Source organism: Nycticebus coucang, chromosome 8 (genome assembly GCF_027406575.1).
Source record: "Nycticebus coucang isolate mNycCou1 chromosome 8, mNycCou1.pri, whole genome shotgun sequence".
Taxonomy (NCBI): domain Eukaryota; kingdom Metazoa; phylum Chordata; class Mammalia; order Primates; family Lorisidae; genus Nycticebus; species Nycticebus coucang.
In genome coordinates this window covers 121,728,245-121,754,455 of record NC_069787.1, presented here as the reverse complement: position 1 = coordinate 121,754,455, position 26,211 = coordinate 121,728,245, and the positions used below count along the sequence as shown (strand labels likewise).

General features: G+C 40.9%; 1 protein-coding gene across 6 annotated transcripts in view; it reads right to left on the bottom strand.

Moving 5' to 3' along the window:
- Positions 1 to 24,828, bottom strand: part of MME (membrane metalloendopeptidase) — a 100,491-nt gene extending 75,663 nt beyond the window's left edge. Inside the window, exons 1-4 of one of the 6 annotated variants that reach the window (XM_053599753.1) lie at positions 24,197 to 24,322; positions 22,491 to 22,543; positions 20,205 to 20,374; positions 19,457 to 19,492 (exon numbers count right to left, since the gene is read on the bottom strand). In XM_053599753.1, the coding sequence (XP_053455728.1) occupies positions 19,457 to 19,492; positions 20,205 to 20,364 (196 nt within the window). In that variant the 5' untranslated portion in view covers positions 20,365 to 20,374; positions 22,491 to 22,543; positions 24,197 to 24,322. Of the gene's footprint in view, positions 1 to 19,456; positions 19,493 to 20,204; positions 20,375 to 20,591; positions 20,744 to 22,490; positions 22,544 to 24,055; positions 24,323 to 24,499; positions 24,610 to 24,703 lie in introns of those variants that run through there. The other 5 variants (XM_053599751.1, XM_053599749.1, XM_053599750.1 and 2 more) reach the window with 5 other exon arrangements.
- Between the last annotated feature and the right edge of the window lie 1,383 nt (positions 24,829 to 26,211).

The following is a 26,211-nucleotide window of genomic DNA, read 5'->3' as shown; positions in this document are numbered from 1 at the left end:
AAAGTGCAAAAGCATGGCTTAAAATGAACTGCAATACAAACCCTTGCCCTCCGTCCTTTTGTTAGACCCCAGCTGGGCACGTGCCCCTAGGGACATGCAAACGTTTTCACCAACCTGCCTGTTTCTGTATATGAAAGAGCAGTGAGAAGGGATTTGGGGGATGACAAATAAATTTTAGTGAGTAGGTCAATTAGCAAAATGGAATTCACAAATAACAAGGAGTGGCCATACTTATGTTGCTTTTTCCTACGGGTTTTTTCAAAACATCTGGGAGCATGTAGAAAACAGACAACAAAATTAAATGTGAATGAGGCACAAATAATTTCTTTCTCAATTTTTACTCTATTTTAACAACTCTAAGTCACTATAAATTTTTATTTATTTTTTTTTGCAGTTTTGGCTGGGGCCGGGCTTGAACCCGCCACCCACATGGGGCTGGCGCCCTACTCCTTGAGCCACAGGCTCCACCCCACTATAAATTAATCATGTTTTAAATAAGGTAACATCTATTACAATAGATGTGCACCACATAAGCATACCTGGTGCCAAGCAAAATTCCTACATTGACTATTCTTGCCTTGTCTGAAGAGCAGTTTAAGGGACAGTTCGTGAGCAGCTTGTTCCCTCCAAGCTGGCAGGTCAGCCTCCTGACCCCAAACACACAATATTTTGATGTCAGTACCTAAAATCACTGTAATTAGCCTGACTTATGAGTGTTCTGGAAGTGTCCAGAAGAGGTCAAAGAAATGCTGGGGCACCCACAAGCAAATCTTCTTTTGTGGAGACCTCAAGACACCCATTGTGGCCCAATATTCTGTCAAAAATGCTCACTTTTTAACAGACACTGAGTCTGATTGATACTACTTACTAGGCAATTTTTGACAATTTAAAAATCGCCTTTGGCCATGTTCTGAAGGTTCTGCTGACCTCATTCCCCTGCGACAACCCTCCTCCCACCACCGCACCCCAGCCCTAGCCAAAACCAAGGCCAAGTCAGAACGTTTGGAAAGAACACGAGGAAAATGCAATGTAATCACAACAGGTCACAAAGGACTCCATTCAAAAGGCAGCAGCAGTGTGAACACTGGAATCTGGGGGGCCGTTCCTAAAGAGAAAATGACTAAAAACTAGCGAGTACACAGACTCCAATGCTAATAAAAATGAAATGGCTCTCATTAAACACACACTCTCTAGATTCCCCCACAATTTAGTCTTCATTTTTAAATGAAAGTCCCTGTCCCCAGATTGCCTTTGTGCTGCGTTGGTTGAAGAAAGGTGAGGGGTACCAGATTCTGAGTATAATCTGGGATGCTAGTTTATCATTCAATTGAAACACTCCCTGCTAACCACTGGTTAAGTTCCAAGTAAGCCAAGGTCAAGTCTTATACTTGGTTGGTTAATTGGTTAGTGCCAAGAAAAGCTATTACCATAAAACTATACAGAAACTGCCTGTGGATTTACACCAGACAATCTGGGAGAAGTTTCCAAGCACAGTGCATTTGCTCTTCACAACTGCACTCTCAAGTAAGACCCACCTTTGCTGTGATAGCTTGAGGAGCAATGCGTTTATATTTCATATATACGTGGCTAGTTTACCTTAAATGCATAGGTCTCATGCCTGAACACAAGTACACGGACACACATGTAGGCATAAGTCTATAAATAGTCAACCTGGAACCCATTTGCTATCAGAGTTACAGATAAACTCACCATTCTATTTACACATATAATGTAAACTGTAGGATTCTCCTTTGAGTTCAACCAAAGAGGCTTATATAATAATAATAATAACAGCAACAAAATTGAAACCAATGTTTGACATGTGGCAAACATCAAGTGCTTACCTCATGCTGGACACTCTTCTGAATGTATTCTTTAATATTTGCTTTCATTTAAACCTATAAGGTAACTATATTTTTGTCCCTATTTTAGATATACAGAAACCAAAGATAAATAATTTGTGGCCAAGGTCACATAGTTGGTAAGGGGCAAAGCTGGAGTCTGAACTCAACTATCCTGATGACCAAAGAGTAGGCTCTTAGCTGTTATGCTAAACTACCTCTTTGGTTTTAATCATTTTTCTTCCATGAAATATGCTTTATCAACTATGACACATTTATTCCTACTCCAAGGAAATCTAAGCAAAAGGTGGTTACATACCCAAGGTCACCAATATGAATTTAGAAAAACCTAGGTCTAATTTTAAGTTGATGATTTTTCCACAGCATAGTTCTACCCTTCCCCCAAATAACACTAAAGACATTTCAGAGGCTCTACAGAGAGAGGACGAGAATTCAAATTAAGTTACACAGTAACCACTGTTTTTCTTGACACTCCATTAAGATTTTAATTGCTCCATAACGTGTGTACAGCTATATGATTTTTTTTTTTTCCCTTACTTGACTCTGGGTTTTAGAACTTGTTGAGATGATTGCAGAAATCTCAAGTCCAATGCACCCACAGTAATAATCTTTAGTTAGCACATCCCAAATTAGTGAAATTCTTCAGCCTTATCTCATATTTCATTTCAACAAATAGCTCACAGCCAAGAGAGGACTGGCAATAATTTTCCAGTAGAGATTCTTCAAAAATTCAAAACCAAAACATATTCTGTTAATTCCAAAAAAAAAAAAAAAAAAGGAAGCACTGTAACTGTGTTACAGTTAAACTGCTATAAGTCTAAAAATAATTTTTCTTTTTCAGGTGCAATTTGCATTGAATCCCCAAAGACTCTGCTGACAAAAAGCTATTAGGGAATATACTTGTAATTTAAATACAATATATCACTTAAAATAAGTTATCAGATCTGCTGTTGATTATAATGTCAAGGAATGATAATGTTCCTTTTTTAACTAAAGCTATAGAAGGGTCACGAAAAGGCTACTTTGTTCCCTTAGTAACACTCTTCAGGTAGAACCCAAGTTTCCTGAACCCTGGCAGATGTCTCTGAAGGGGAAACAAAGGGATCACACACCCTCCTTCCTCGCGTTTTATTAGTTTGGATCATGTTGTTGGTCAGGTATGACCAGCAGACTTCAATAATATGTAGTCACTGAGAGTAATAAAAAGTATCCTGTCTTTGCATAAATTTTCATTAGGGAGTGGAGGATGGGGGAGGTCAACAGTGAGTCTAGAATATTGCCTCAAATGAAGTCAAATGATAAAAAGTCTCTTATAAAAGGACCAGCAAGGGGACAAGCCAGATCAACAGTGCTTCTAGAATTCTGCCTAAAATGAAGACAAACTGTAAAAAGGCTCTTCTCTGGAGAGTACTATTAAATTCAGTACCTATTAATTAACCAAGTATTTGGTTGACAAAAGACAATCTTTGGTTCCTCATTGTTTAAATTTTTTACTGAGTAAATAGCTATTTTCTCTTACAAAAGACTCGGAGGATTATGTTAAATCATTTGCCTTCTCCAAAGGATTTTCTCCTTGCAAAACGTGAAAAGACTCTGAAACTTCCATTTTATTCCTACAAACACTGAGTACCTCTTTATGTCTGACACTATCAGGAACCGCATATGCCATGTGGATAAATAGACAAGACTCCATCTTTGATAACGCACGTGAGTTCCTATTCCATAACCGTATCTAGGTAGGAAGGGCTGTTTTGTTATGCTTGGGTCTTCTTCAATTCCCCAACTTACCCAGTGTTCCATGGACAAGTAAATCCCCTACTTTATTGGTAACCTAGAGGTAAGGAGTCGCTTGCAGGTGCCTCCATAAATAAACGTATGCTTGCATATGTGTGTTGACTAGGAATTTGAATTGGCAGGTTGTGAATGAAGTGCCCAGGGAGAGAGGAGCTTTAGAGGATGATGGTTGCTGAAGAACAGAAAGACTGAGCTAAATAATGGTGTCCAGGAAAAGAAGAGCACAGGGGCTTAATTAAAGGAGAACAGAAATGAGTGATGAGAAGGGAAGACTTCAGAAAGAACTTGAATTGGAAAGGAAAAACCAGGTAAGAAAAAGTGGTAGGCACGTTCAAGCTGGAGAGCTGGAAATGCTTTACCCAACTAGGAAATTAGTTGAAACTTCTCCCTCAAACTGGAAAATAATGGGAAAAGAGAAATGCGTACAGAACTTGTTTCCTCATTGACCTAGTTATAGAACTAGTTGACCTAAATTAGGCAACTGAGAAGACAGTAACTGTCTTTACTTTAGGCAAAGGAGAGGGCTCGGGAAGGGGCTAACCTCAGAAGGCTTGACAGAAAATTACAGAACTGAGAAATCTGACTTGAATGAACAGGACAACGGTAGACTGAAAATATTTCTTAGCTGCTCTACTCGTGTATCAGGTTCCTGGACAAATCCCCTTGTGTAGAGGGCTAGTGGTTTTGTAACTTCAAGATAAGGAACTTGAGACTACGAGCACTCATTCAACCAATATTTACCGGTAACTTACTGTGTGCTATACCCTTTGCTAGTTGCTGGAAGTAGAATGATGAGTAAGACAGAAACAGTCAAAACTTACCTTTCAGTGGGCAAAAACCAAACATGGGACAAGTAACCAGTGAGGTATAAGCTATGGGTGAACTGTATGGGGTGCTCTGGAAAGGAAGATGGAGTTGCTAGTTAAAGGCAGAGGAGAAAAGAGCCTTTTTATTTATGGATTTATTCACTCCATTAGCCATTCAACAAACATTTGACTCAGGTACACGCAGTTGTGCTCCAGGAAGAGAAAGTGGGTGACAATCTTTTTTTTGTTTGTTTGTTTGTTTTGGCCGGGGCAGGGTTTGAACCCACCACCTCTGGCATATGGGACCGGCGCCCTACTCCTTGAGTGGGTGACAATTTTGATAAGAGGGGCAAGCAAAACATTGGCGTGTAGAGTGGCTGTGCATGAGTGTGGAGGGGCAGCTGCCCGTGTCTGGCTGCTGGAAGCACAGAGTAGCCTTGTCATCGTGACCGGTGAGTGGAAGGGGCCTGATTCATTGGAAAGAGGACACACTCTTGCTGAGGTTGCAGGAAATGGCAGCCTTGCCCTAGAATTCCTCATCATGGGCATCTCCTGGGAATAGCTTTTCTTTATTCCAAGCTGCCATGATGGCTGGTCACAAAGTTTTTTTTTTTTTTTTGTCACAAAGTTTTAAACCATCTCTTTAACAAATGCCCTGGCAAACTGAATTATGCTTTCACACGGCTGAGCCTGGGCAAGGACTCTCCATGAATCTAGGGAGAGATTATCTTGTGGTCTGCAGATGTTAGGCTGCCGGCTGCCCCCTTTCCTAAGGTTCACACATCGTGGCAAATACATATGACTGCATGGATAGGTGAGGGGATAGAGCCTCAGATCATCAATAATGCACCAAATTATCAGATCAGGATATTACGCACAATTTCTGAAATAAAATATATATCAAGGTGATTATAAGCAATGATTCACCCATGGGAAAGATTCTTTTTTTTTTTTTTAAAGAAAATATATTTATTTCTTATAATTCTGTAGGTAGGGAAGTCCAAGATCGAGGTGCCTCCTTGGTCGTATGTGGGGGCAGGGCATCATGTGAAGAGAATGCATACTCATCCTTTTATCAAGAGTATGCTTGTGCAGTAACTAAGCCACTCACAAGATAGAGGCTTTGATCCATTTATAAAAGCTGTGCCCTCATTACCTAATCACCTCTGAAAGGTTCTACCTACTAATATTGTTATGTTGGCAAGTAAAGTTCAACATGAGTGTTGCATGGGAAGGATTCTAATCCCAACACCTAGCCTCTGATGGACACCTCCCAAAGATCCTTCATTCTCAATTAATGAAGTCTTCTTGTAGTAAGTTATCACCATCTGCTATTTTTAAACTAAAATGCAAGCACGTACTTCACCAGAATTTTAAAATATTTTGGTACTAGTTTTTTCCCTATTACTACCCTTGAATTAAAAAAAAGTGACTTCTCTCTCTCATTTAAATATCAAGTAAGCAGGATTTAAAACTTATTGAAATTTTCACTGATCATTAGCCTTTTTTATTAAATAAAACAGAACAAACTCATTTCTCCTCCACCCCTAAGTTTTCAAAATAACAGGTGTGGTGGCTGACTGGAGAGCAGCAAGCAGGTTCCTGGGCTTTTTATGTCAGTGTACATAACCAATGAAGCTGTTCCTTTCTCTATAAATGAAGAAACATTTTTCTTCCATATAAAATGTTTGTCATATAAACTGGACGCAGGTAGAAGTACCTTGACCAGTCCAGTCAGCGTCAATCCTGGCTTAGACCAACTCTAAGGAGGACGTTCCCAGCTACACGCAACCGGAAGAAACGACCCAGGGAGGGGACCAGCGGGCCACTGAGGAAGGAGCTCCAATCTCGGGTGATGGCTTGTGCTGACCCAAGAAAGCTGGAGCTCTTCAGGGCCTGGCAGAGGTTCTGAGGGTAGGCTAAACTACATTTCAGTACCAGAAGGCAGGAGAGAAAAGCAGGAACTCACTTTCCAGAAGTGGGGAACAATCAGAAGTGAGAGCCACAAAGGACAAGGCAGAAAGCTGACTAGTAAAGCTGGGGTCAGGAGCAGATTGCCAGGAGCAGGCTGAGCAGACTGACCTTGGCTCAGCAAGTGTGGGGTCTGGAACAGGGCTGGGCTTGGCACGGGGGCCGCACATGGAACACTCAACGTGATTTGTCAATATTCTGAATCTTCTCACATCTTGTCTTATTTTAATTGTATTACTATAATTGATATGTACCATGCAAAGTTTCATAGCAACTACTGCTACTACCTTAATTTTTTACATTTTTTTCCTAAGAAATGAGGTCTCACTATGTTGTCCAGGCTGGTTTCGAACTTGTGGGCTTAAGCGATCTTCTTATCCCAGCCTACTGAACAGTTAGACTATGAGCCTACAGGCATGTACCACCACACGTGGCTCTACTATTTTATATGTGCTTTTACAAGAGTCCTATTTGCAGGGATATGAGTTTGTGGAAGGCAACTTTCAAGGTTTCATGTGCATCATTTCTTTTCAACATACTGTCTGATCTTGCTACAGAATATTATATACACAGTGCTCTGAGAAGATTACAGTTAATGAGGAAGTGTATACTGCATCACAGAACACAGTAGAACCTCCACAGCTGACCACCTCCCTACCTGACTGCCTCCCTCAGTTGACCTAATCTTCACAGACCTGCCTCACACCACACAGGAGCATCAGTACAGTTGGCCAAGTTCCTTAGGTTGCCACCTCTATATGTTGACACCCTTGGTGGTCGATGTACAAAAGTTCTACTGAATAGGTATGTTTAATTCACCCAAAGATGATTGAAATTCCTTGCCTGTCACAAATACAATTAATACTATTTTGCTTCTGGACTTCTAAGTAAAATCATCATTTGCTGTTCCTGTATGCTTTGGAGATAACAGAGTCCTTTACCTTCCGACTGGCAAAGGTATCAGAAACACCCTCATTTTATTATGCCAGAAAATTAAGCCAAATAATTTAACGCAAACTTTCTTTTCTGGAAGCATTTTTAAGTAACCACTGGATCCTCAAACACATTTTATTAGAATTCTTTAACAACTTGGGAGGCCTTTAGGAAATTTTTTGAAGTCAGGAAATTCCTGATTGACAACAACAGCAAAAGCCCAAACCAAAAGAACAACAACAACAACAACAAAAAGAAACTAGTTAAAATATCTGGCCTAGGCCACACCCACCAGTTTATACTGGGCTTGCTGGTTTTTGCTTAGGCATCAAGCAGAGAAAAGCAAACCCACTACTGGCTTTGGCCTACCTGCCTGCTAACTTCAATTGGACCTCCCTGGACCAACTCCCTTTTCATTAGCTTCACAGCTAAGGTGCAATAGTCTAATTTCTCTGGCTTAAAGACTTTAAAAAGAAGATATTTTGACTTCTGAAACGTGATAATTCTGTTTTTCTTTCTTTCTTTTTAATTTTGAAGGAAGTCCATACCTCTGAGAAACAACCAAAGACAACTTACCAGGGCCCCGCATTTAAATGATCTCAAAGCGAACTCTGCTGTGTCCTTCCCAGCCTGCCGCCCGGCGAGCTCCTCCTCCTGTTCCCTGGCTTGGTGCAGGACTGCACTCACAGCCCAGGGTCTCCAGTGGTCATGGAGAAGTGATCTTTTCTCACTTTTTATCATCATCTCACCTATGCACAGAAACACTATGCCTTACGAATTCTACCTCCTGCTCAACATTTCTCACATCTGTCCATTTCTCACCACTCTGACTATTACCATTCAGATCCGACCAACTATAACTCTCATCCAGATAAATAAATTAGGCTGTAGCCTCATTTCCTGCCCACAGTCATTCTTTAGTTACCGTCAGTGGTCCTTCTCAATAATTCTCATCAAGTCGTATCTAACTGAAAACCCTTCTGTGACTTCCACTACTACGAGTAGGTGGTAAGGACATTTTAACACAGACAAGCTCCAACTACTGCTCATTTATTTATTTATTTATTTATTGACAAGAGTCTCCGTCAGAGAACTGTGGCATCATAGCTCATAGAAACCTCAAATTCTTGGACTCAAGCAATCCTCCTGCAGCAGCCTCCCGAGTAGCCGGGACTACAAGCATGCACCACGATGCCTGGCTAGTTTTTCTATGTTTGGTAGAGACAGGGTCTCACCCTTGCTCCGGCTGGTCTCAAACTCCTGGGCTCAAGCAATCCACCTGCCTCAGCCGCTCAGAGTGCTAGGATTACGGGTGTGGGCCACTATGCCCGGCCCTGATTATCTCTTTGCCAACACTGAACGCTTCCCTTTCTCGTCCTCACTTCCATACCTTTATCCACAGCCTCTGTAACTTAGCCCTGCAGACAGTCTTTCAGTCCCTCGATCCTGGTAAGCTCTCTCTGTCTCTCTCTCACACTAGGGACACTGCGGTGGTAACACCTTGTTTGGGTAAATTTTTGCCTCTACTTCTTTTGACCAGATCTAGGTTTTGTCAAACCTGAACATACCCCACCCCCACCCCTGTTTAAAATCCTTTAGGTGATCCCAGTAACATATTTATTTTACTCATTTTCTTTTTTTTTTTTTGGCCGGGGCCAGGTTTGAACCTGCCACCTCCAGTATATGGGGCTGGCGCCCTACTCCTTTCAGCCACAGGCGTCACCCCTATTTTGCTCATTTTGTATAGAATTTAGGAGGACTTTTAACCTGCTTAGCCTGGCATAAGAGGCCCTGTTTACTTGCCCAGCGTCACGTCTGGCTAGTCTGTGTGCCCCCAGACTGCACTCCAGCCATCACAAACCACCTGCAGGTCCTAAACTTACCGAGCTCTCACTTCCATCTTGGATCCAGCCTGTGTGGATAATGTCCTCTGCTCCACTCGGTCAGGCAATCTCTGACTATCTTTTATAATTTAGTGATGATGTTTCCTACATAGGAATGGCCAAACTTACATACTAGCTCTCCCATGCTAAAAGTTGGTTTAACTGAAAAAGAAGGAGTAACTGGCCGGGTTCACATCTCTAACCTCAGCACTTTGGGAGGCTGAGGCAGGAGGATCACTTGAGGCTCAGGCTGATGCTGTTGGTCCACAGACCACATTTTAAGTAGCAAGGACCCTGCCTTGAGCTTCTGGTTAGTTAACTTTTAGAAGTTAATCAGTAGTAATCAGAAAATGACTAACTGCAAGTACCTGCACGGGTGAGCAGAATAGCTAGGTTTTCAAATCGAGATGTACCTGTTGGTGGGTTTTGCTTTAAAAGAAACATGAATTCAAGTGCTCCTTTCTGACTGTGCTCATTTTAATTGATTCAAACTCTGAAATATCATCTGCATGCTAGGATAGAACACTGCAGTCAAAGAAAATGTTAATAAGGATAAAAGAGTTTTACCTGCAAAGACTTGAAGGAACTAATTCTCTCCCCTCTCATCACATCTTTCTTTTTAAAACTATGTTGTTTGCTTCTTGATTCTCAATAAAAATCTTGAAATAGTGCATTTGTAATTTTCATGAAATGAAATGCTAAGTAAAATATACCTGTGGTACCTCATTAAAAGATACGTAACATGAAATGGGCTATCATTAGTCTTTGCTGTTTCTCTGTAAAATGAGACACTTTTAATTCCAATTTTGTAGATAGAGAAAGTACAATGTAGAAGGCTTAATGACTTAATTAAGGTCACATACCAACAACTCAGAATGTGGCTAGAACTTACAGCCTGGCGCTCCTATGCTAAAAGTTGTCTTAACTGGAAAGAAGCAAAAAGCAAGTAGACACAGTCGCTCATCCCTGTAACCCTAGCACCAGAGGACCCAAGATGGGAGGATCACTGGAGGCAGGTGTTCAAGACCAGGCAGGGCAAAATAGAAAGACCCCACTTCTACAAAAAAATGGGGAAAAAAAAGTTAGCCAGGCATGGTGTCATAAGTAGTCTGTGGAGGCTGAGGTAGGAGGATTTTTTGAACCTTGAGGTTAGGGGCTATGGTGGATTATGACCATGGCACTGCACTCCAGCTTGGGCAACAGAGTGAGATGTTCTTTCAAAAACTAAAAGAAGCAGTAAGCTTTCTAAAGATTATGGTTTCATTATTCCTAACACTTGCATCTCTTTGAAACAAAGTTTACAATTTCAAGCCATTCCCCTGCTTATCTCTCTTGCTGGAATTTATGTTCTATTCATCTTACTATTAACATTGTTCCTAAAAGAATTCTGAATGGCCTTACAGGGATACATAAAATAAACTCATGTATTTCAGGTAAGAAAGCAAAAGAGAACAGAAATATGGCTAATGAGTCAAGTTTATACAAAGAGATCTCATAATTTCAGGTTATAAATTTAGCTTGACTTTCTACCAGTCAAGGTGAAAAAGGAACCACCTCACAGCCCCTGTATAAAAAACCTGCACATTTTTCCAGAAACAGGAACTTCTAACAGCTCTGCGGCAGACCCAGCGGTCTGGCTTTGATTCAGATGGCTGGTACACCTGGCCTCATTTATCTCCGACTTCCTCTCTGAGTGATATCTCAGGGGATGCAAACGTTGCTTCCAATACCTCATTCTGAAATAATTTTAACCTCCCAGTTGATTTACTATTTCCATAGACTTCTCATCAATACGGTTGTAATATAATCAAATAACCAGAGTTCATTCAAACTGAGACACTTGAGTTAATTTATTTAATGAAAATTTGGTAGACTTTGAAAAGTACACATAATCATTTGAATTGTGCAAATGGGACTAATGGACTTGACATTTAATAGCAAGCATAAGATCAAAACATAAGATAATTTGAGTGGTGCCTGTGGCTCAGTGGGTAGGGTGCCAGCCTTATATACCGAGGGTGGCGGGTTCAAACCCAGCCCTGGCCAAACTGCAATAAAAAATAGCTGGGCGTTGTGGCAAGTGCCTGTAGTCCCAGCTACTCGGGAGGCTGAGGCAAGAGAATCGCTTAAGCCCAGGTGTTGAGGTTGCTGTGAGGTTGCACTCTACAGAGGGGGACAAAGTGAGACTCTATCTCTAAAAAAAAAAAAAAAAACCAGAAAAAATTATATATGTAAATGTAAGATAATTCCACAAAAATGGACAGAGAGGTGGGAAAAAGAATGAGAGTAATTTTTTGTTTGGGTTATGAATTTGCATACCACACCTTGCAAGTTGCCCAATGATTTTTTTTATAAATTTATACAGTTGTGTGACCATAATCACAACCAACTTAAACTTGATCTTGGTTAAAAGGCTGAGAACTGATCACAATCTACCATTTTATAACACTTCTATTAACCCTCAAATTTCCCTGTGCCCATTTGGTGTCAATCCCTGCTGTGCCTCTAGCCCAGTTAGACACCGTTCTGCTTTCTTTCTGGTTTTGCCTTTTCTAAACGTTTAACATAAATGGAATCAGACAGTATGTAACCTTTTGTGCTTGTATTAGTTTACTTAGCATAATGTGCTTGAGGTCCATCCATATTGTTGTATATACCAGTAGTTTGTTCCTGCTTATTGCTGGATAGTATTCCAGTTGGTAACCAGATGGCATTTTATATATTTGCCTATTGAAAGACATTTGGGTTGTTTCCATATTTTGGCTATTATGCATGATGTTGTAATAACCGATCACATACAAATCCTTATGAGCACATGGCTTTCACGTCTCTTGGGTAATACCTAGGAGTGGAATCGCAGAGTGTATGAAAAGTGTATGTTTAGCTTTTCATAAAAATGTCAAACTGTTTTCCAAAATTGTTCTTACATTTTGAGCCAAGATGTATTGACATTTATATTCCCAACAGCAGTTTATGATGGTAAACTTTCTTCACATCTTCACCAATACTTGGGATTGTCTCTTTTTTATTTTAGCCCATGGTGCTTAATTTTAGGTGTCAACTTGACCAGATTAAGACATACCCAGATAAGTGAAGCAGCATTATTTCTCAATGTGTTAGCGAAGGTACTTCCAGAAGAGACTGGCAGTCGAATCAGTGGACTGAGTAAAGAAGCCCCAACCTCACCAACGTGGATGGGCACCTTCAGTCCACGGGGGGTCTGAATAGATCAAAAATGCGGAGGAAGGGCAAATTCCCTCCCTATCCATCATCTCTCATTCTCAGACATCAAAACTCCATATTCTTGGGCCTTTGGACTCTGGAACTTATGCTATTTTCTTCCCTAGTTCTCCAGTTTGCAGATGGTATATCATGGGACTTCTTGACCTCCATAATCACCTGAGTTACTTCCGGTAATGATATCTCTCTGTATATATAAATATATCTACATACTAAGTGTGTATATATGGATGAGTGTATATATTCTGCTCCTCTGGAGCACCCTGACTAATATGAGCCCTTCCAGAGGATGTTTTCAACAGGAAGAAGTTACTCCAGTTTTCAGTCAGTACAGAAGTAAGACAAGAACAGCCCTACCACCAACCCAATCCCCATTTCTGAATAGTCTTAAGAATGACAAGTTTTAGAATTCAAGGGTTTATGTAACTTTCTTCTTATGAGCTCTTTAATTCTGTATTTTTCCATTTCCTTCAATAATCCATTGATGTTATCAACTTGAGCTTCATATCATATCAAAGGTTTGGGAGAAAGCACCTTGCTACCCCATGGATTTGCTGATGAGAAGGACAAGAGAGGATCTTTCCACGAGAGAAGAATCTTTCCATATCTCTTATTCTAAAATGTTAAGTGCAAAATCAGGATCCTTACTCCAGTCTGAGCTACAGTTTATATTCACCCCCCCTTTACATAAAAGATGAGCTTTGTAAATTATCCAAACGAACCCTTGGATTGCCACTAAGCTTCCCAGGCATTGCTGGTTTTCTTTCCCTTACACGGTTTTATTTGACTTATCTATGTTTTCCATCCTTTGACCATGCATTAAAAATGATAGGCAACTATGGGCAGTGCCTGTGGCTCAAAGGAGTAAGGCGCTGGCCCCATATGCCAGAGGTGGTGGGTTCAAACCCAGCCCCAGCCAAAAACTGCAAAAAAAAAAAAAAGATAGGCAACTACTGCTTAAAATTTCCCTAGAAGGTTAAAAACACTTGTATTTGTGTATTTGTCACATTATTGATTCTTTTTCTTGGGAATTATTTGATTTGCTAGTTTTAGATGGAAAAATTTAAAGGCAGTATTCTTATACAATTGTCACAAGAATTGTGTCAGAGAAGCCCCCAAAGGTGACTGCCACATGCCACATTTAAATTAACAAAAATATGCTTCAGTGTTCTTTCCAGTAAGATGCCTGCTGCGTTCTGGTTGCATGAAGGATTTTCTCAAACTTAATTACATAATCAACTAGCCTCATCTCCCACCAGTGGCTTGGTTCAAGGAACCCTAATGGCTCCAAAGCATAAGACTAGTGATGCTGACATATTGTTAAGTATAATTGCTCTATTTTATTATCAGCTATTGTTAATCTCTTACTGTGTTTAAGATATAAATTAAACTTTACCATAGGTATTTATAGAAACAAAAACATAGTAATATCTGCAGTTTCAGAGAAATCACTGGGGGTTTTGTGGCTATCCCTGAAGATAAGGGTTGACTGCTTATGCATTATCTCACCATGCTACATCTATCCTTCAAGTGAACACAGTCCCCCACTTTGCTTATATCAATAATTGAATACAGATCAAAAGTTTGCTTAGGAAGTACAGAATTAAAATACAAAGAGTGGACAGTTCTGAGAGGTGTTTCACCCAGGTCTTAATGTTCCACAAGCCTGTCCTCAGGGCTGCCACAGACAATTGCTCAGTGTACAGCATGTGTGACTGTCCCAGTGGTCCTGCACTCTCCTGTGAGTTGTATCGCTCACGAATCTTGACTTGGCTTCTCTGGCCCGTGGATAGTTTAGGGCCACATTGCTAATATTTGCCTCTTTCGATCCCTCAGTTCCCTGTCGTATTTGAATGTACTGAAATCACTGATAATGTTGCTCATTGTTATTAGTAAAGCAGCTGTTTTCTGGAGCCTAAGAAGTATTTATTTTCTTACTTCTCAATCTGGATTTAATTCCAGCAGACCCACTATAGTTGACCATCTCCTTACATTGACCACCTCCTTAACTTGGCCTAATTTTCACAGACCAGACATATACCACATACACCACATATACGTATCGGTGCAGTAGGCCTTGTTCCTTCTCTTGAGCACCTCTGTATGTTGACCACTTGGTTAGAGTGCCTAGGCTGGCCAACTTGCAGAGATCGTACTGTATTTTAACTCTCTGAGAGTCATCTATCTTAGGCTTTTGAGCTCCATGTTCTAGCAGGAGAGGGGAGGAATCTACTCTCATGTACTGTCTATATAGGCATAGGGTATTAAAAAGTTTGCCAGGCTTCTGGTCTCCCTTGAGAGAACAAAGAGAAGTGGCCACAAATAGTGGCTCTGGAGCCCTGCCACCTGGGTTGGAATCCTAGCTATAGCCTGTTCATCTACAAAAAGAAGGCCTAACTTTACCTATCTCACTGGGTCTCTATGGGGATCAAGTGTGTTAATCCGTGCAAACTGCCTACAGGAGTGCCAGCACACAAGCATCGCACACAAGCCATCACTATTGTATTTTAATTTTATTGTAGTCTACCAGTCTTTATTCTCCCATAATCTATTATTATATTTATTCTTTGTCTTAGTCTATTTTGTGCTGCTATAATGAATTACCTGAGAGTGGATAATTTAAAAGGAACAGAAATTTATTTCTCATAGTCTGGAGGTTCTGGGAAGTCGCAGATCATGATGAAGGCCCCTTTGTTGAGGGTCTTCTTGCTGTGTCCCTTCTCCCATGGCAGAGGGAAGAGGGCAAAAGACCCTTATTAAGGACCCTTATAATTAAATAAGAACCCAAATAATTTAGGATAATTTCAGAGAAGATAATCATTAACTTAATCTTGCCCTTTGCCATATAAGGCTACAAAATCCTAGGTTCTGGGAACTACACATGAAAACATCTTCAGAGGGCCATTATTCTGCATGTTACAAAGAGAAACGCATTGACAACCTCTTGAGATCATTTAAACCAGTGGTACACACCAAAGGGGATTCTGCTGTCCCCAGGGGATATTTGATAATGTCTGGAGACATTGTTTGGTTGTCAAAATAGGTAGGGAGCTGTGGGTAGAGGATCTACCCTCAGCAGAGGCCAGGAATGCTGCTAGACATCCTGTCTTGCACAGGACAGCCTCATAATGAACAAGTCTCCAGCCTCAAATGTCAACAGTGATGAGGCTAAGAAACTATGATTTAAAGCATAAAATTCCTTGAAATCTTCTAAGTTAGGAAGGTTTCAATGCAATGGAAGCCAGCTTCAGGATTTACACTTACACAGAGAAGTGCACAGAATCACATACAAACTCTATAACTCTAAGTTTTTGACAATTTTCTGTGGTAAATAAGTTGTGAATAATACATCTTAACAGTAGGGTTTTGGACTCTGCCTTAAGTTATTATTTGTTAAGTGGTATTTGTTTTATATCTGGTATAATCTTTCATAATGATGCATTTCACATATAGGCAACTTAATTTAGAGTATGTATGATAAGCACAATTTTATGTACATCATAAATATTTAAGTCATATATGCAAAAATTTTAAATTCATAACACCAAACAATTTCATTATGCACAGCCTTTTGCAATATTTTATTTCTGCCTTGAAATGGCTTGGCTTGCATCCCTTGACTTCAATGGATCAAAGAGAAAAGTTCAAGTGCCATGACATTCCCTTCCACTGTAACACAGGTTCAAGCTGGAGCCAACTTTCACTTAAAGTAAGCACCTTGGCAATCAATACTTACTTTTCCAAGTCTCAGGAATTTCTGAGCTCAGATTTGCACTCTCTCAGTCTTTTAAAGGGATCTAAAGAATTGCTGGTAGGATATAAGGATATTTTATAACAAACTTTTCAACATCTTTCTTGTCCTTTCTATCCACTTCTCTCTACTCACTCTTCTTTAATACTTGCTTCTGTGCAAGACTTCCTTTAGAGTCTTCCTAATTTTCAAAAACCTATAAAAAAAATAGTTGTATTTTCTGTGGCAGAAAAGATTTCCTAATTAGCAGAAGATTGTGTATGTTTTTTTTTTTTGGTTTGTTTGTTTTTTGGCATGACGTGAAGAGTGTATATATGAAGGTATGAAGGTACACCACCCATTCGCTGTGTGTCATCATTAATTCCCCCAGGGAGGATATGAAAGAGTATGAAAGTATTCCCATGGCTTAGGAATGAACAGAGAGAAATGGAGAAAAACACAGCTGTACAGAGCCATGCATACCAATGAGTCTGTCTCTACTGTATACATTTATCTGCCAAGCTACAGTTCCACCAGGCATTTTACATTTGCTATGATTGGTAAGGTACAATTAAAGGATATGGGCTAACCACGTTTTAGTGAATTGAGACTTGTCAAATGCTATTTAAAAACCATATCCCCAAAGATCACATCATACTTCAGGATTACAAAGGTCCAGTTGTTCCTAGGGATGGGTATTACTAGGGAAAAACCACCTTCAGGGGTTGATGGAAATATGTCTACGTAGTTGAAGAATCCAGTTTCTTCACAAATAAAATGAGAGGAGAAGAAACAAAAAGGAAGGGAGAGAAAGCAAGCACAGAATTTACAGATTAAGATAATTTAGAGACGTGTCAAGTTCATCAAGGAGAGAGGAACTAACCCTTCCATGTCCATACATAAGCGAAAGTTTCTCAAAACAGGACAGACATGGGCATATGATAGGGTAGCAGGTGAGAGAGAAAAGAGCTGGGAGATGTGGGGGAGGAAGTAAATGGTAACTTTCATCAGTGGGCACATACGAATTTCACATGGAAATATTTCCCAGCTGAAGTACCTGTGCAACCATTTCCCTGAGGAATAAAGAAACTTCTTTGTTTCTGGAAAAGGCCTTGGATGAAAAATGAATGTGATTCTACTGAGCAGCAAATGGCTAATATCTCAGTGAGGCCTCCCTCAAGCTCCCCACATCACATCTAGGGTGTACGTCCACTGAGTCTGAGATGCAGAACAAAAAATCCATCAAAAAGCAATACAGAAAATCAAAGGGCACGGATTCAAGATGTAAGATTATAACCTAGAATTCCAAGACGTTTTCCTGCCATTTTTATGCAAAGTTCTGTGAGTAACAAAATCCCAGGTAAGAATATATGATAGAAAATGGATAAAATCATTTGGGAGAGTTTGTCTCTTAGAAAATTTGCGGACATTAGAAAGGAGGTTTGGGGCTTGGTGCCCGTAGGACGGTGGTTACAGAGCCAGCTACATACACTGAGGGTGGCAGGTTCAAACCTGGCCCAGGTCAGCTAAACAACTGCAAAAAAAAAAAAAAAAAAAATAGTCGGGCGTTGTGGTGGGCCCCTGTAGTCCCAGCTACTTGGGAGGCTGAGGCAAGAGAATCACTTCAGCCCAAGGGTTTGAGGTTGCTGTGAGCTGTGACACCACGGCATTCTACCAAGGGCAACATAGTGAGACTCTGTCAAAAAGAAAGGAGGTTTGGAATCTCTCGTTAAGGGGTGTGAACATTATGTTCATATCCCAGGCTGCTGCACCCGGCTATCATCTTGCTCCTCCTTGAAGCAAAGACAAATGCCCTTCTGTGTTCACTGTTGACTATACACCTCCCTACAGTTCTCTGTTTCCCCCTCTGGCTTTTATTTTCCTCCTACCCTCCTTACTGATGTCATCTTAAGGTCAGCCCTGTATTTTTTTCTTCTCTTTTTGGGAATCAAATGCTCCCAAGGTTTACACTATCACCCCTACGTCGACAGATTCCAAATCCAAATTCCAGCTTCTTCTTCCCCACCTCTGCCTTCCTGCTGTCTCTCCTCACTTGAATATTACCAAAAATGTCCAAATCCACTTCTGAACCTCTCTATTTCTGTGTGGGCTACCACCATTCTCCTTAGACCCCGGGGGTTTTAAAACTTAACATCATTTTCAACTCATTTGTACCCTTCATTTCACTTAGCAAGTCAGTTGACTGACTCCTCCAGCTCCCCCGTGCTGTCACGTCAGTGGCCCTACAGGCTGACCTTCTCAGCGCACATCTGGATCACAGCAGCAGCCCAGCCTGCCCTCCCAGGCATATCACATCTCACTCCATCCATCCAGTCTAGCTTTCCCAGAATCATCCTTCAATTTCTGCCTGGTCACTCCCTGGTTTAAAAAAACATGTTTTTCTTCTTTTTTAAAAATAAAACTAAACATGGATTTTCCAGACATTCCAACCTATGCCCCTATCTATCCAGCCTACGTTTTTATGGCTTCTTCTTCTTCTTCTTTTTTTTTTTTTAATTAAATCATAGCTGTGTACATTAATGCAATCATGGGGTATAATGTGCTGGTTTTATATACCATTTGAAATATTTACATCAAACTGGTTAGCATAGCCTTCACTGCATTCTCTTAGTCATTGTGTTAAGACATTTATAGTCTACACTTAGTAAATTCAACATGTACCCTTGTAAAATGCACTGTAGAGGGGACAGGTGAGGGGAGTGTAAATGGTGGGACCACACCTACAGTGCATTTTTATGGCTTCTTAACAACATGATTTATTCCTGTTGTTTTATCTCCTTGTTTGGAATTCCCTCTTTTGTACCTCCACTTCCAAATCCCTGTTCCACTTCAAGGCCCTTCCAAAATCTAAACTCCTCCACCTCAACTCACATGAGTGCAAGGCCACTGCCTTCCTAATTCTCCCCCCTCTAAGGATGAACACTGAGAAACTTAACATTTGATGAAATGATGCCGCTATTTCACCTGTGTTCATTTTCTTTCTCCAACTATATGGCAAGCTCCATAAAAATAAAGAAATGGTTTTCTATCACAGTTCTACAGAGCCTACGGCCAAAAACCTAATAGGCTCTTTAAATATATTTTAGTTTTCCTTGACTGTAAAGCATGGTACGTGAATAAGTTACCAATAACAAATCAAATTATAAACGAAACAAATGATTTTTCAATGTTATACATTAATTGTAAAAATACTAAATGTAAAAACCACTTTCTTACCTGATTTTATGCAGTCCGATGACTTGCAAATACCATCTAGAAAAAGGAGGGTATATACGTAAATATTTGCAATACAGGCTTTCCTAATTTTTCCCATCTTCTGTTCCTTTAAAAGGTACTGAATAAATTAGCAATTCCTTTACAAAAAGAACTAAAAATGGAGTAGTGCATATCATTGTCAGTGGTTAGAAAAAAATAAGTAAATATAATAGGCCAATCTTAAATATAAAATTTCCATTAGGAAGGAAAATGTTATTATATATCATTTCTACCAAGTAAGCTGTAGTCCTATTAAATTGAAATGATTAGTTGTTTTAGTCTAGAAATCATTTTTTCCCATTAAACAACCAGTCTTTCCTAATCCTTATTGTGAAAAACTTCCAAGAATCAAATTAGATTTCTTACATTCCTGTAAAGTCTTTCAGACTTTAAAGACACAACAAAAGTTGACCAATAACATTACTAAAGTTGGCCATAAAATTGTGTGTACTTTAATCAAATAAAATTGTATGTTAGAATCCCCATAAAGTAAGCAAAGTGCACTAAATATACTTGACAATTAACCAAGGTAGCTCAAACTTGAAAGACATTGTGCTGTAGTCAGAGTTAGTTGTTTTGACATAGTGGTGTTACATTTTACAAATGAATCTTTGTATGATTTTCTTCGTGTCTCTAGCGTTAATCCATTTGTTAGGCAGATGAAGATTCCCTTCTCTTCTGTGTTTACATGTACATGGGCGTAACTCACCATCATAGGTTGCGTAGAGAGCTATCATTGTCACAGCTATGACAGTGAGGAGCAGGACCAGGACCGAGAGACTGATCTCCAGGGGAGTCCATCGCTGTTTCTTCTTTGGCTTTGGAGTGTTGATATCAGTTATATCCATCTGACTTTCTGATCTGCCCATCACCTAAAATCTGCAAAAAGTTAAAATACCAATAATAACGAATAAATTGATAAGTAGAGAAAACTCACAGACAATTTTCCAAATGCTTAATGTGGCTAAATAAAAGTAAAAAATCAATTTCTTTTAAGTTAGAAATAAAAGTTTTTATTTTTTTCTTAAAGTGAAAATTTTGATCCTGAAAACTAGGAATAGAGAGCCAGATAAATTGGACAGGTCCCTGTTACAACCTTTTTGGGCTTTTTTCCCTATATCCCTGAAGAACCAAGTAAATTTAGGCAAAGAGACTTGGTTAAATGCTCATGTAGGAACGCTTCGGCAGTTCATAAGCAAATAATTGCTGTGCTGTCATTAAGAAAGTTTTAAACGGCTCTTCTGAACTTCAGACTAACGTCAAAGGTTAATTGTGTATCTTGCTCTAGTGGCTTTCTTTATAAGGTCAAAAATCAGTGACTAATACCTAGAGGTTTTGACTAAGCAATAATTTCAAATATAAATACAGATTAAAACCCAAAAGGAACAGTTGAGGCAGATTATTTTAGTCATACTTTATTTTTACAGCTCCAAATAACTACTACTGCTGATATCTTATCTATTAACAGGTTAGACAACATTCTGAAAATGGTCACTCATTGGATCAAAAGTCAGTGGAATGAAAAATGTTAACCGCATCAATGTCTTCTTGGGGACCGAAGGAAAAAAAATGACATGATTAAAAATATTTCTACCTTGCAGCTCAGGGTCTTAAGTGTTAAGCTATAAATTTCACTTATATTTAAATTAATAATAGTTATAATTCTACTAATAATAGCTGAGACTTACTGTACATTTCTCATGTGCCAGCTACAGTTCTCAGCATCTTACATGTACTAATTAACTTAACCATCATAACATGGGCATTAATATTCCAATTTTTATCTTCTGGGAAATGAAGCGCAGAGAATTCAGGTAACTTGCTCAAGGCGACCCAACTAGTCAATACTCTCTGTAAAGAACTCATCTGGTCATTGTTCTAAATAAAACTGTTTCATCATTCCAGAAAATCTATTTCAGATCTTATTGCAGAAATTGGGCAGGGGGCATTAAGGGGAGGTAGGCCTAAATATTACATTTCAATATTTTTTTTAGAGGCCTAGAGATTCTTCATAAGTCAGTCACCAAAGCTTAGAACATACAATTTCCACTTCTCTTCTCGACTGCATAAAAGAACATCTCAAACTAAAAAAAATTGGCTGTTTATAGCTTAGCACAAATTAATCTTAGAATTTAGTTCCTAGAGAAGTGATTGCTCAGAAATGCTCTTTTTTGTTGAATACACACAATTCTCTGAGGTTGTTTGGTGGGAACTGAGGCATGGGAGAAAGTAGAAACATATTCTATATCTGAAGTGTGGTCTGGGGGGAGATAGCAGATAATTAGAAATATAACCTCCCCAGTGAGTTACTAATAAGTGAACCACAACTAGACTTTAAAGTACTTGATACAAAGTCTTAAATATGTTGTCCCTGTGATTACAAAGCTCTATAAGCAAAGACAGACTATGAAATAAAAATACTTTATGAGACAATGAAAACTGTGTCTGCTCTATAAAAGTGGAATGTAATGTACCTGAATGTTAAAATGTCTTACTTAATGGTTATGTAACTCATGTTGGCTTAGTCTCACCACCCCTGGGGTTATGATATGGAATTGCATTCATTGATCTGGGGCCTATTTTAATAGGCATAGTGGTTGGGCAAAGAAAAGATGGGAACAAATGTAATACTTGGACACCTTACAGAGAGGTAAACGATAAAAAGAGTAATTTTTCCAGTCCCTCCAGATTTCAAGACTGACCTAAAGAACGTTGGAATATTAATCACATTTGCTTTAGTATTTCTCCCTCTTGAATATATCTACCCCTAGTCTGATAATATTTCAGAAGACAATCTGGAGAAATGTTTTACTGGTATAAAATGACCCACTTTTTTAAAATTAATACTTCTTCCTTAGAAACAGCAGTGTCTCTGCAAAGTAAAGGTTAGGATAGGGGAAGAAGGGTGGATAAGGGTTAGCACGGGGTGGTAAAGCCAGTAGACAGTCATTTCTTTCCCATTTCTGAGTTCCTTTTCCCTGGCTCTTCTTCTTACCCTGGAGATTGTGGTGTGATGCAGCTGGACTCTTAATGCTTGGGCACCTAGGGCTGTAAACAGTAACAGGGAAATGAAGGCAGTGACTGAAGACCGCAGCAAATGAATATCACCTTTGATAACCTGTAAAGTCTCCATCTGTCCCTCCTGTAATGCTCCATGAATTCTTCAAAGAAGTCTTTTGCTTCTAAGTAGGACTTTTTGGCAACATTGAGCAACAGCAAAAATAACACAAGTTTAACCTCTTGAGTAACATTGTCATTCCTTTCCAGTTAATTCTGGAGGATTTGTTATTTTCCTTCAGGAAAATAGGGGACAGAATCTTGAACCTTAGGATGGAACATATCACTAACAAACCCCAACATCTGAATATGCAACTCAATCACACCCAATCGCATTTAAGGAGGAGGGAGAAGGGGTACAAGTAAACAAAAGAATACAAAAAACTGAAAAGTTGATTCTTGTAATCCCATACAAAGTAGGATATGCGAAAACATAACTACATCCTTAAAATATTTCTCCTCAACGGGAGATGTGTAGTTAACATGTCTAAACCACAGAGAATGAATAGGTCTCACTCAACAAGAACCAGACCAACTTCAGCTCGACAACATCACCAAATTATTATTTTGCTTAAGATAAGCTAAATTTCAAATAATGTGAAGCAGCGATTCTTACTGCAGTTGAGCACAAGCATCACTTTATCAGACAGTCAAATCAGGGAACCTGAGGAATTGATTTCTTTAAGGGGAGTCTATTTGCAGACTTGCAGACTTATCTAAACCATTTTCATCTTCACAGCACATGACAACATAAACTTATTTCTGTGTCCCTGACTGTGTGCTGTGCAAATACAGTTTGCATTGTGAAAACTGAGGCACAGGAAGACGCAGAAACAAGTTCCCTGTTGGAACCAGGCCTGAGGAAGCTGAGGAGGGAGGTATCAGGAGAAATCATCCTGTGTCCCAGACATTAATTGTAGGTGTTTTCTGGGCCTGAACTATGAGTTCCGGACACGAAGTCCCAATCACATTTCCCCCCATACGTAGTGTAGCTATACAACCAAAGACACAGCATCAGGTTCAAGAAACTACCAGGCAGTTTTTTTTAAAGTGCTGGAACTTAGCAATAACTCAAGGGGGTGAAACTCTATGCCTTGATAGCCGAGTCAAAAGGCAGCTTCCAAACGCTGACGCTGCAAGTCGGGTGCTAGTTTTCAGTTTAATAAAATTGCTATTTGAATCATATAGAGAGAAGTAATAGACTTGATCAAAAGGCTAAGGAAGGGCTTTCTTTTGCAATTATCCTTACTTAAAAACAATAAAAATAGATTGAGACCAGTTAAGCGAGGAGATGGTCTTAGAACTTTCATCTGCAAAAGAACACCTCCTCCCCGCACAGAGGAACCCTTGTGTGATTTAAGCATAAATTACATAATAGAAAATTAAGGTTCAAAGCAAGACGAAGAGGTAGGAAAATGAAAAGATCTTCAGGTTAAGAAAAGCAAAAACAGAAAAGTGAGTTATAACTGAGAAAATCCGACAGAAAACAAAATAAAAACAAACCTTGCTTTAAAAAAAAAAAAATCAGCGTCTGTACAGCAGACTGGCAGATTCCCAGCCCCCAAATCAGCCCCGCAGCAATTTGGTAGCGCTGATCTTGGTAACCAAGCCTAACACCCCGGGCAATGAACTCGGAGGGTCGACCTGACAACCCTGGCGGAGTCCTCCTTCGGATCCCCCCCTGCGCCCGGTTCCCTCCCTCCCTCTCCAGGTCCCAGCGGCGGCTCCCCCCGGGGCACGCCTCCCTCGCCCACGGCCGTGGAGTCCCGGGCGCTCGGGTCGCGCCGGACTCAGCCGCCGACCCCGCTGGACGCCCCGGGCAGCCGCTGCCCCCGGAGGCTCTGCCCTCCCGCTCCCGCCCACCGGCTCCCGGCGCCCCGGACGCTCGCGCCCTTTGGACCCTTCTCCCTCCGCGCCCAGGTGCCAGCTCGCTCTCCCGGGACTCACCCGTGGGATTCGGGAGAAGTTGGAGGCTGCGGAGCAGACACATCCCGACCAATGAGCGCGCGGGGCCGGGCGCGGCGGGCTGCGGGCTAGGCGGCGGGGGAGCCCCGCGCGCGCCGCCCGGTGGGTGCATCGGCCCCGGCGCGCCCGGGCCAGGGGGCGACGGGAACCCGGGCAGCCCTGGGACCCGCACCCGGAGAGACTCACCGTGGCCTCTCAGCAGAGCCCGCGCCGGGAGTTGGGCGGCTGCTCCCGCCTGCGCTCGGCCGAGCCTCGCCACTTGCACATCGCGCCCTGCGCTCTCGGTGCTCCCGGCGCCCCCACCCCGCCCCCCCGCGCCGCGGCTGGACCGGTGGGACCAGCAGTTCCGCGGGTGACCTGAAGGTTTCCGCGAGGTCTCCCGGATCCAGCATTTCAAGTGTGGGGGCCGGCGTGGGGCGGCATGGACTGGAGAAAGTCCCCCCTTTCCCCCACCTCACCCTTCCCCAAAGGGCTTCGCCAAACATTCTTGGAATTGCTTAGCTTCGGGGCTTTTGAGAAAACAATGCCCTGACTCTTGCGGATTCTGCAGCGCGGAGGACCCGAGACCGGGAGCTCGTCTCTTCTCACACTCTTGGCTCTTTCTCCCTCCTTTTTCTCCCGCACTCAAGCTTCACTCCTTTCTTTCTCATTTCAAAATCTTCTCCCCTCCTTTCTTTCTTCTTTTCTTCTCCTCCTTCACCTTCCCTTCTTACCGTCCCTCCCTCCTCCTGTCCCCTCTTTCTTTTCCGTGTCTCCCCCCAACCCCTTTGGTCAGAGCAAATAGGATTTCAAGATCTGCACTGAAACTCTTCACTTCCACCTTCTGACTCTAGGGAATCTCATAACATGTGTACCTGGGAGGTAGACGGTGGAAGCAGAAAGACAGATAAAAATAAGCTAACATGTGTCCTACCAACTAAAATTAGCTGCAACGTGTGTGGACCCTTGTCAATTTAATCCGGCCGGGCAGCACCACTCCTCACACTGAGAATCCTTCTCAGAAGGGTAAAAAAACAAGGAAATACTTTTTTGCACAAAGACAGTTTGTTTCATAAAAGCTGTCTTTAGCAGCTATAACTGCCAAGGAGTTCAGAAAAACTGAAGCTCCGCTATTTTGTGTGTGTTGCTTCCTTGATTTTTAATTCAATGCCAAGTATATGAATTGCTTTCAACACTGATTCCTTTTTTCCTTGAATTACATTTAATCACACACACACACACAGACACAGACACACACACACACACACACACACACACACACTGGAGAATTCATACTGAGTTTTCCTGAACTTGGAATTACCTGTATTTAACATCAAAACGACTTACTCCTAGAGAGGAGATACAGCCTTACATTTAACAGAGCTTACAAGTCCCAGGGATGTCATTCAAAGCTAGAAAGATGAAAAAAATCAGATCAAAGATTCCTACATAAAACTGGGGCCACTGAAAAGAAACACCAGTGGTGAAAAGGTGAACTACCAAAACAAAACTTTAAACCTCACTCCCACTGTCCCCCTCAATTCTTCCCTCAGAAACATAAATATATTCACTTTTATCAGCCTTGACTAAGACCAATAAATTTACAACAGGGCTAATGGGGGTGGCTCAGGCCTATAATCCCAGCACTTTGGGAGGTCAAGGCTTAAGGATCACTTGAGAGTTGGAGACCAACCTGAGAAATATAGGGAGATCCT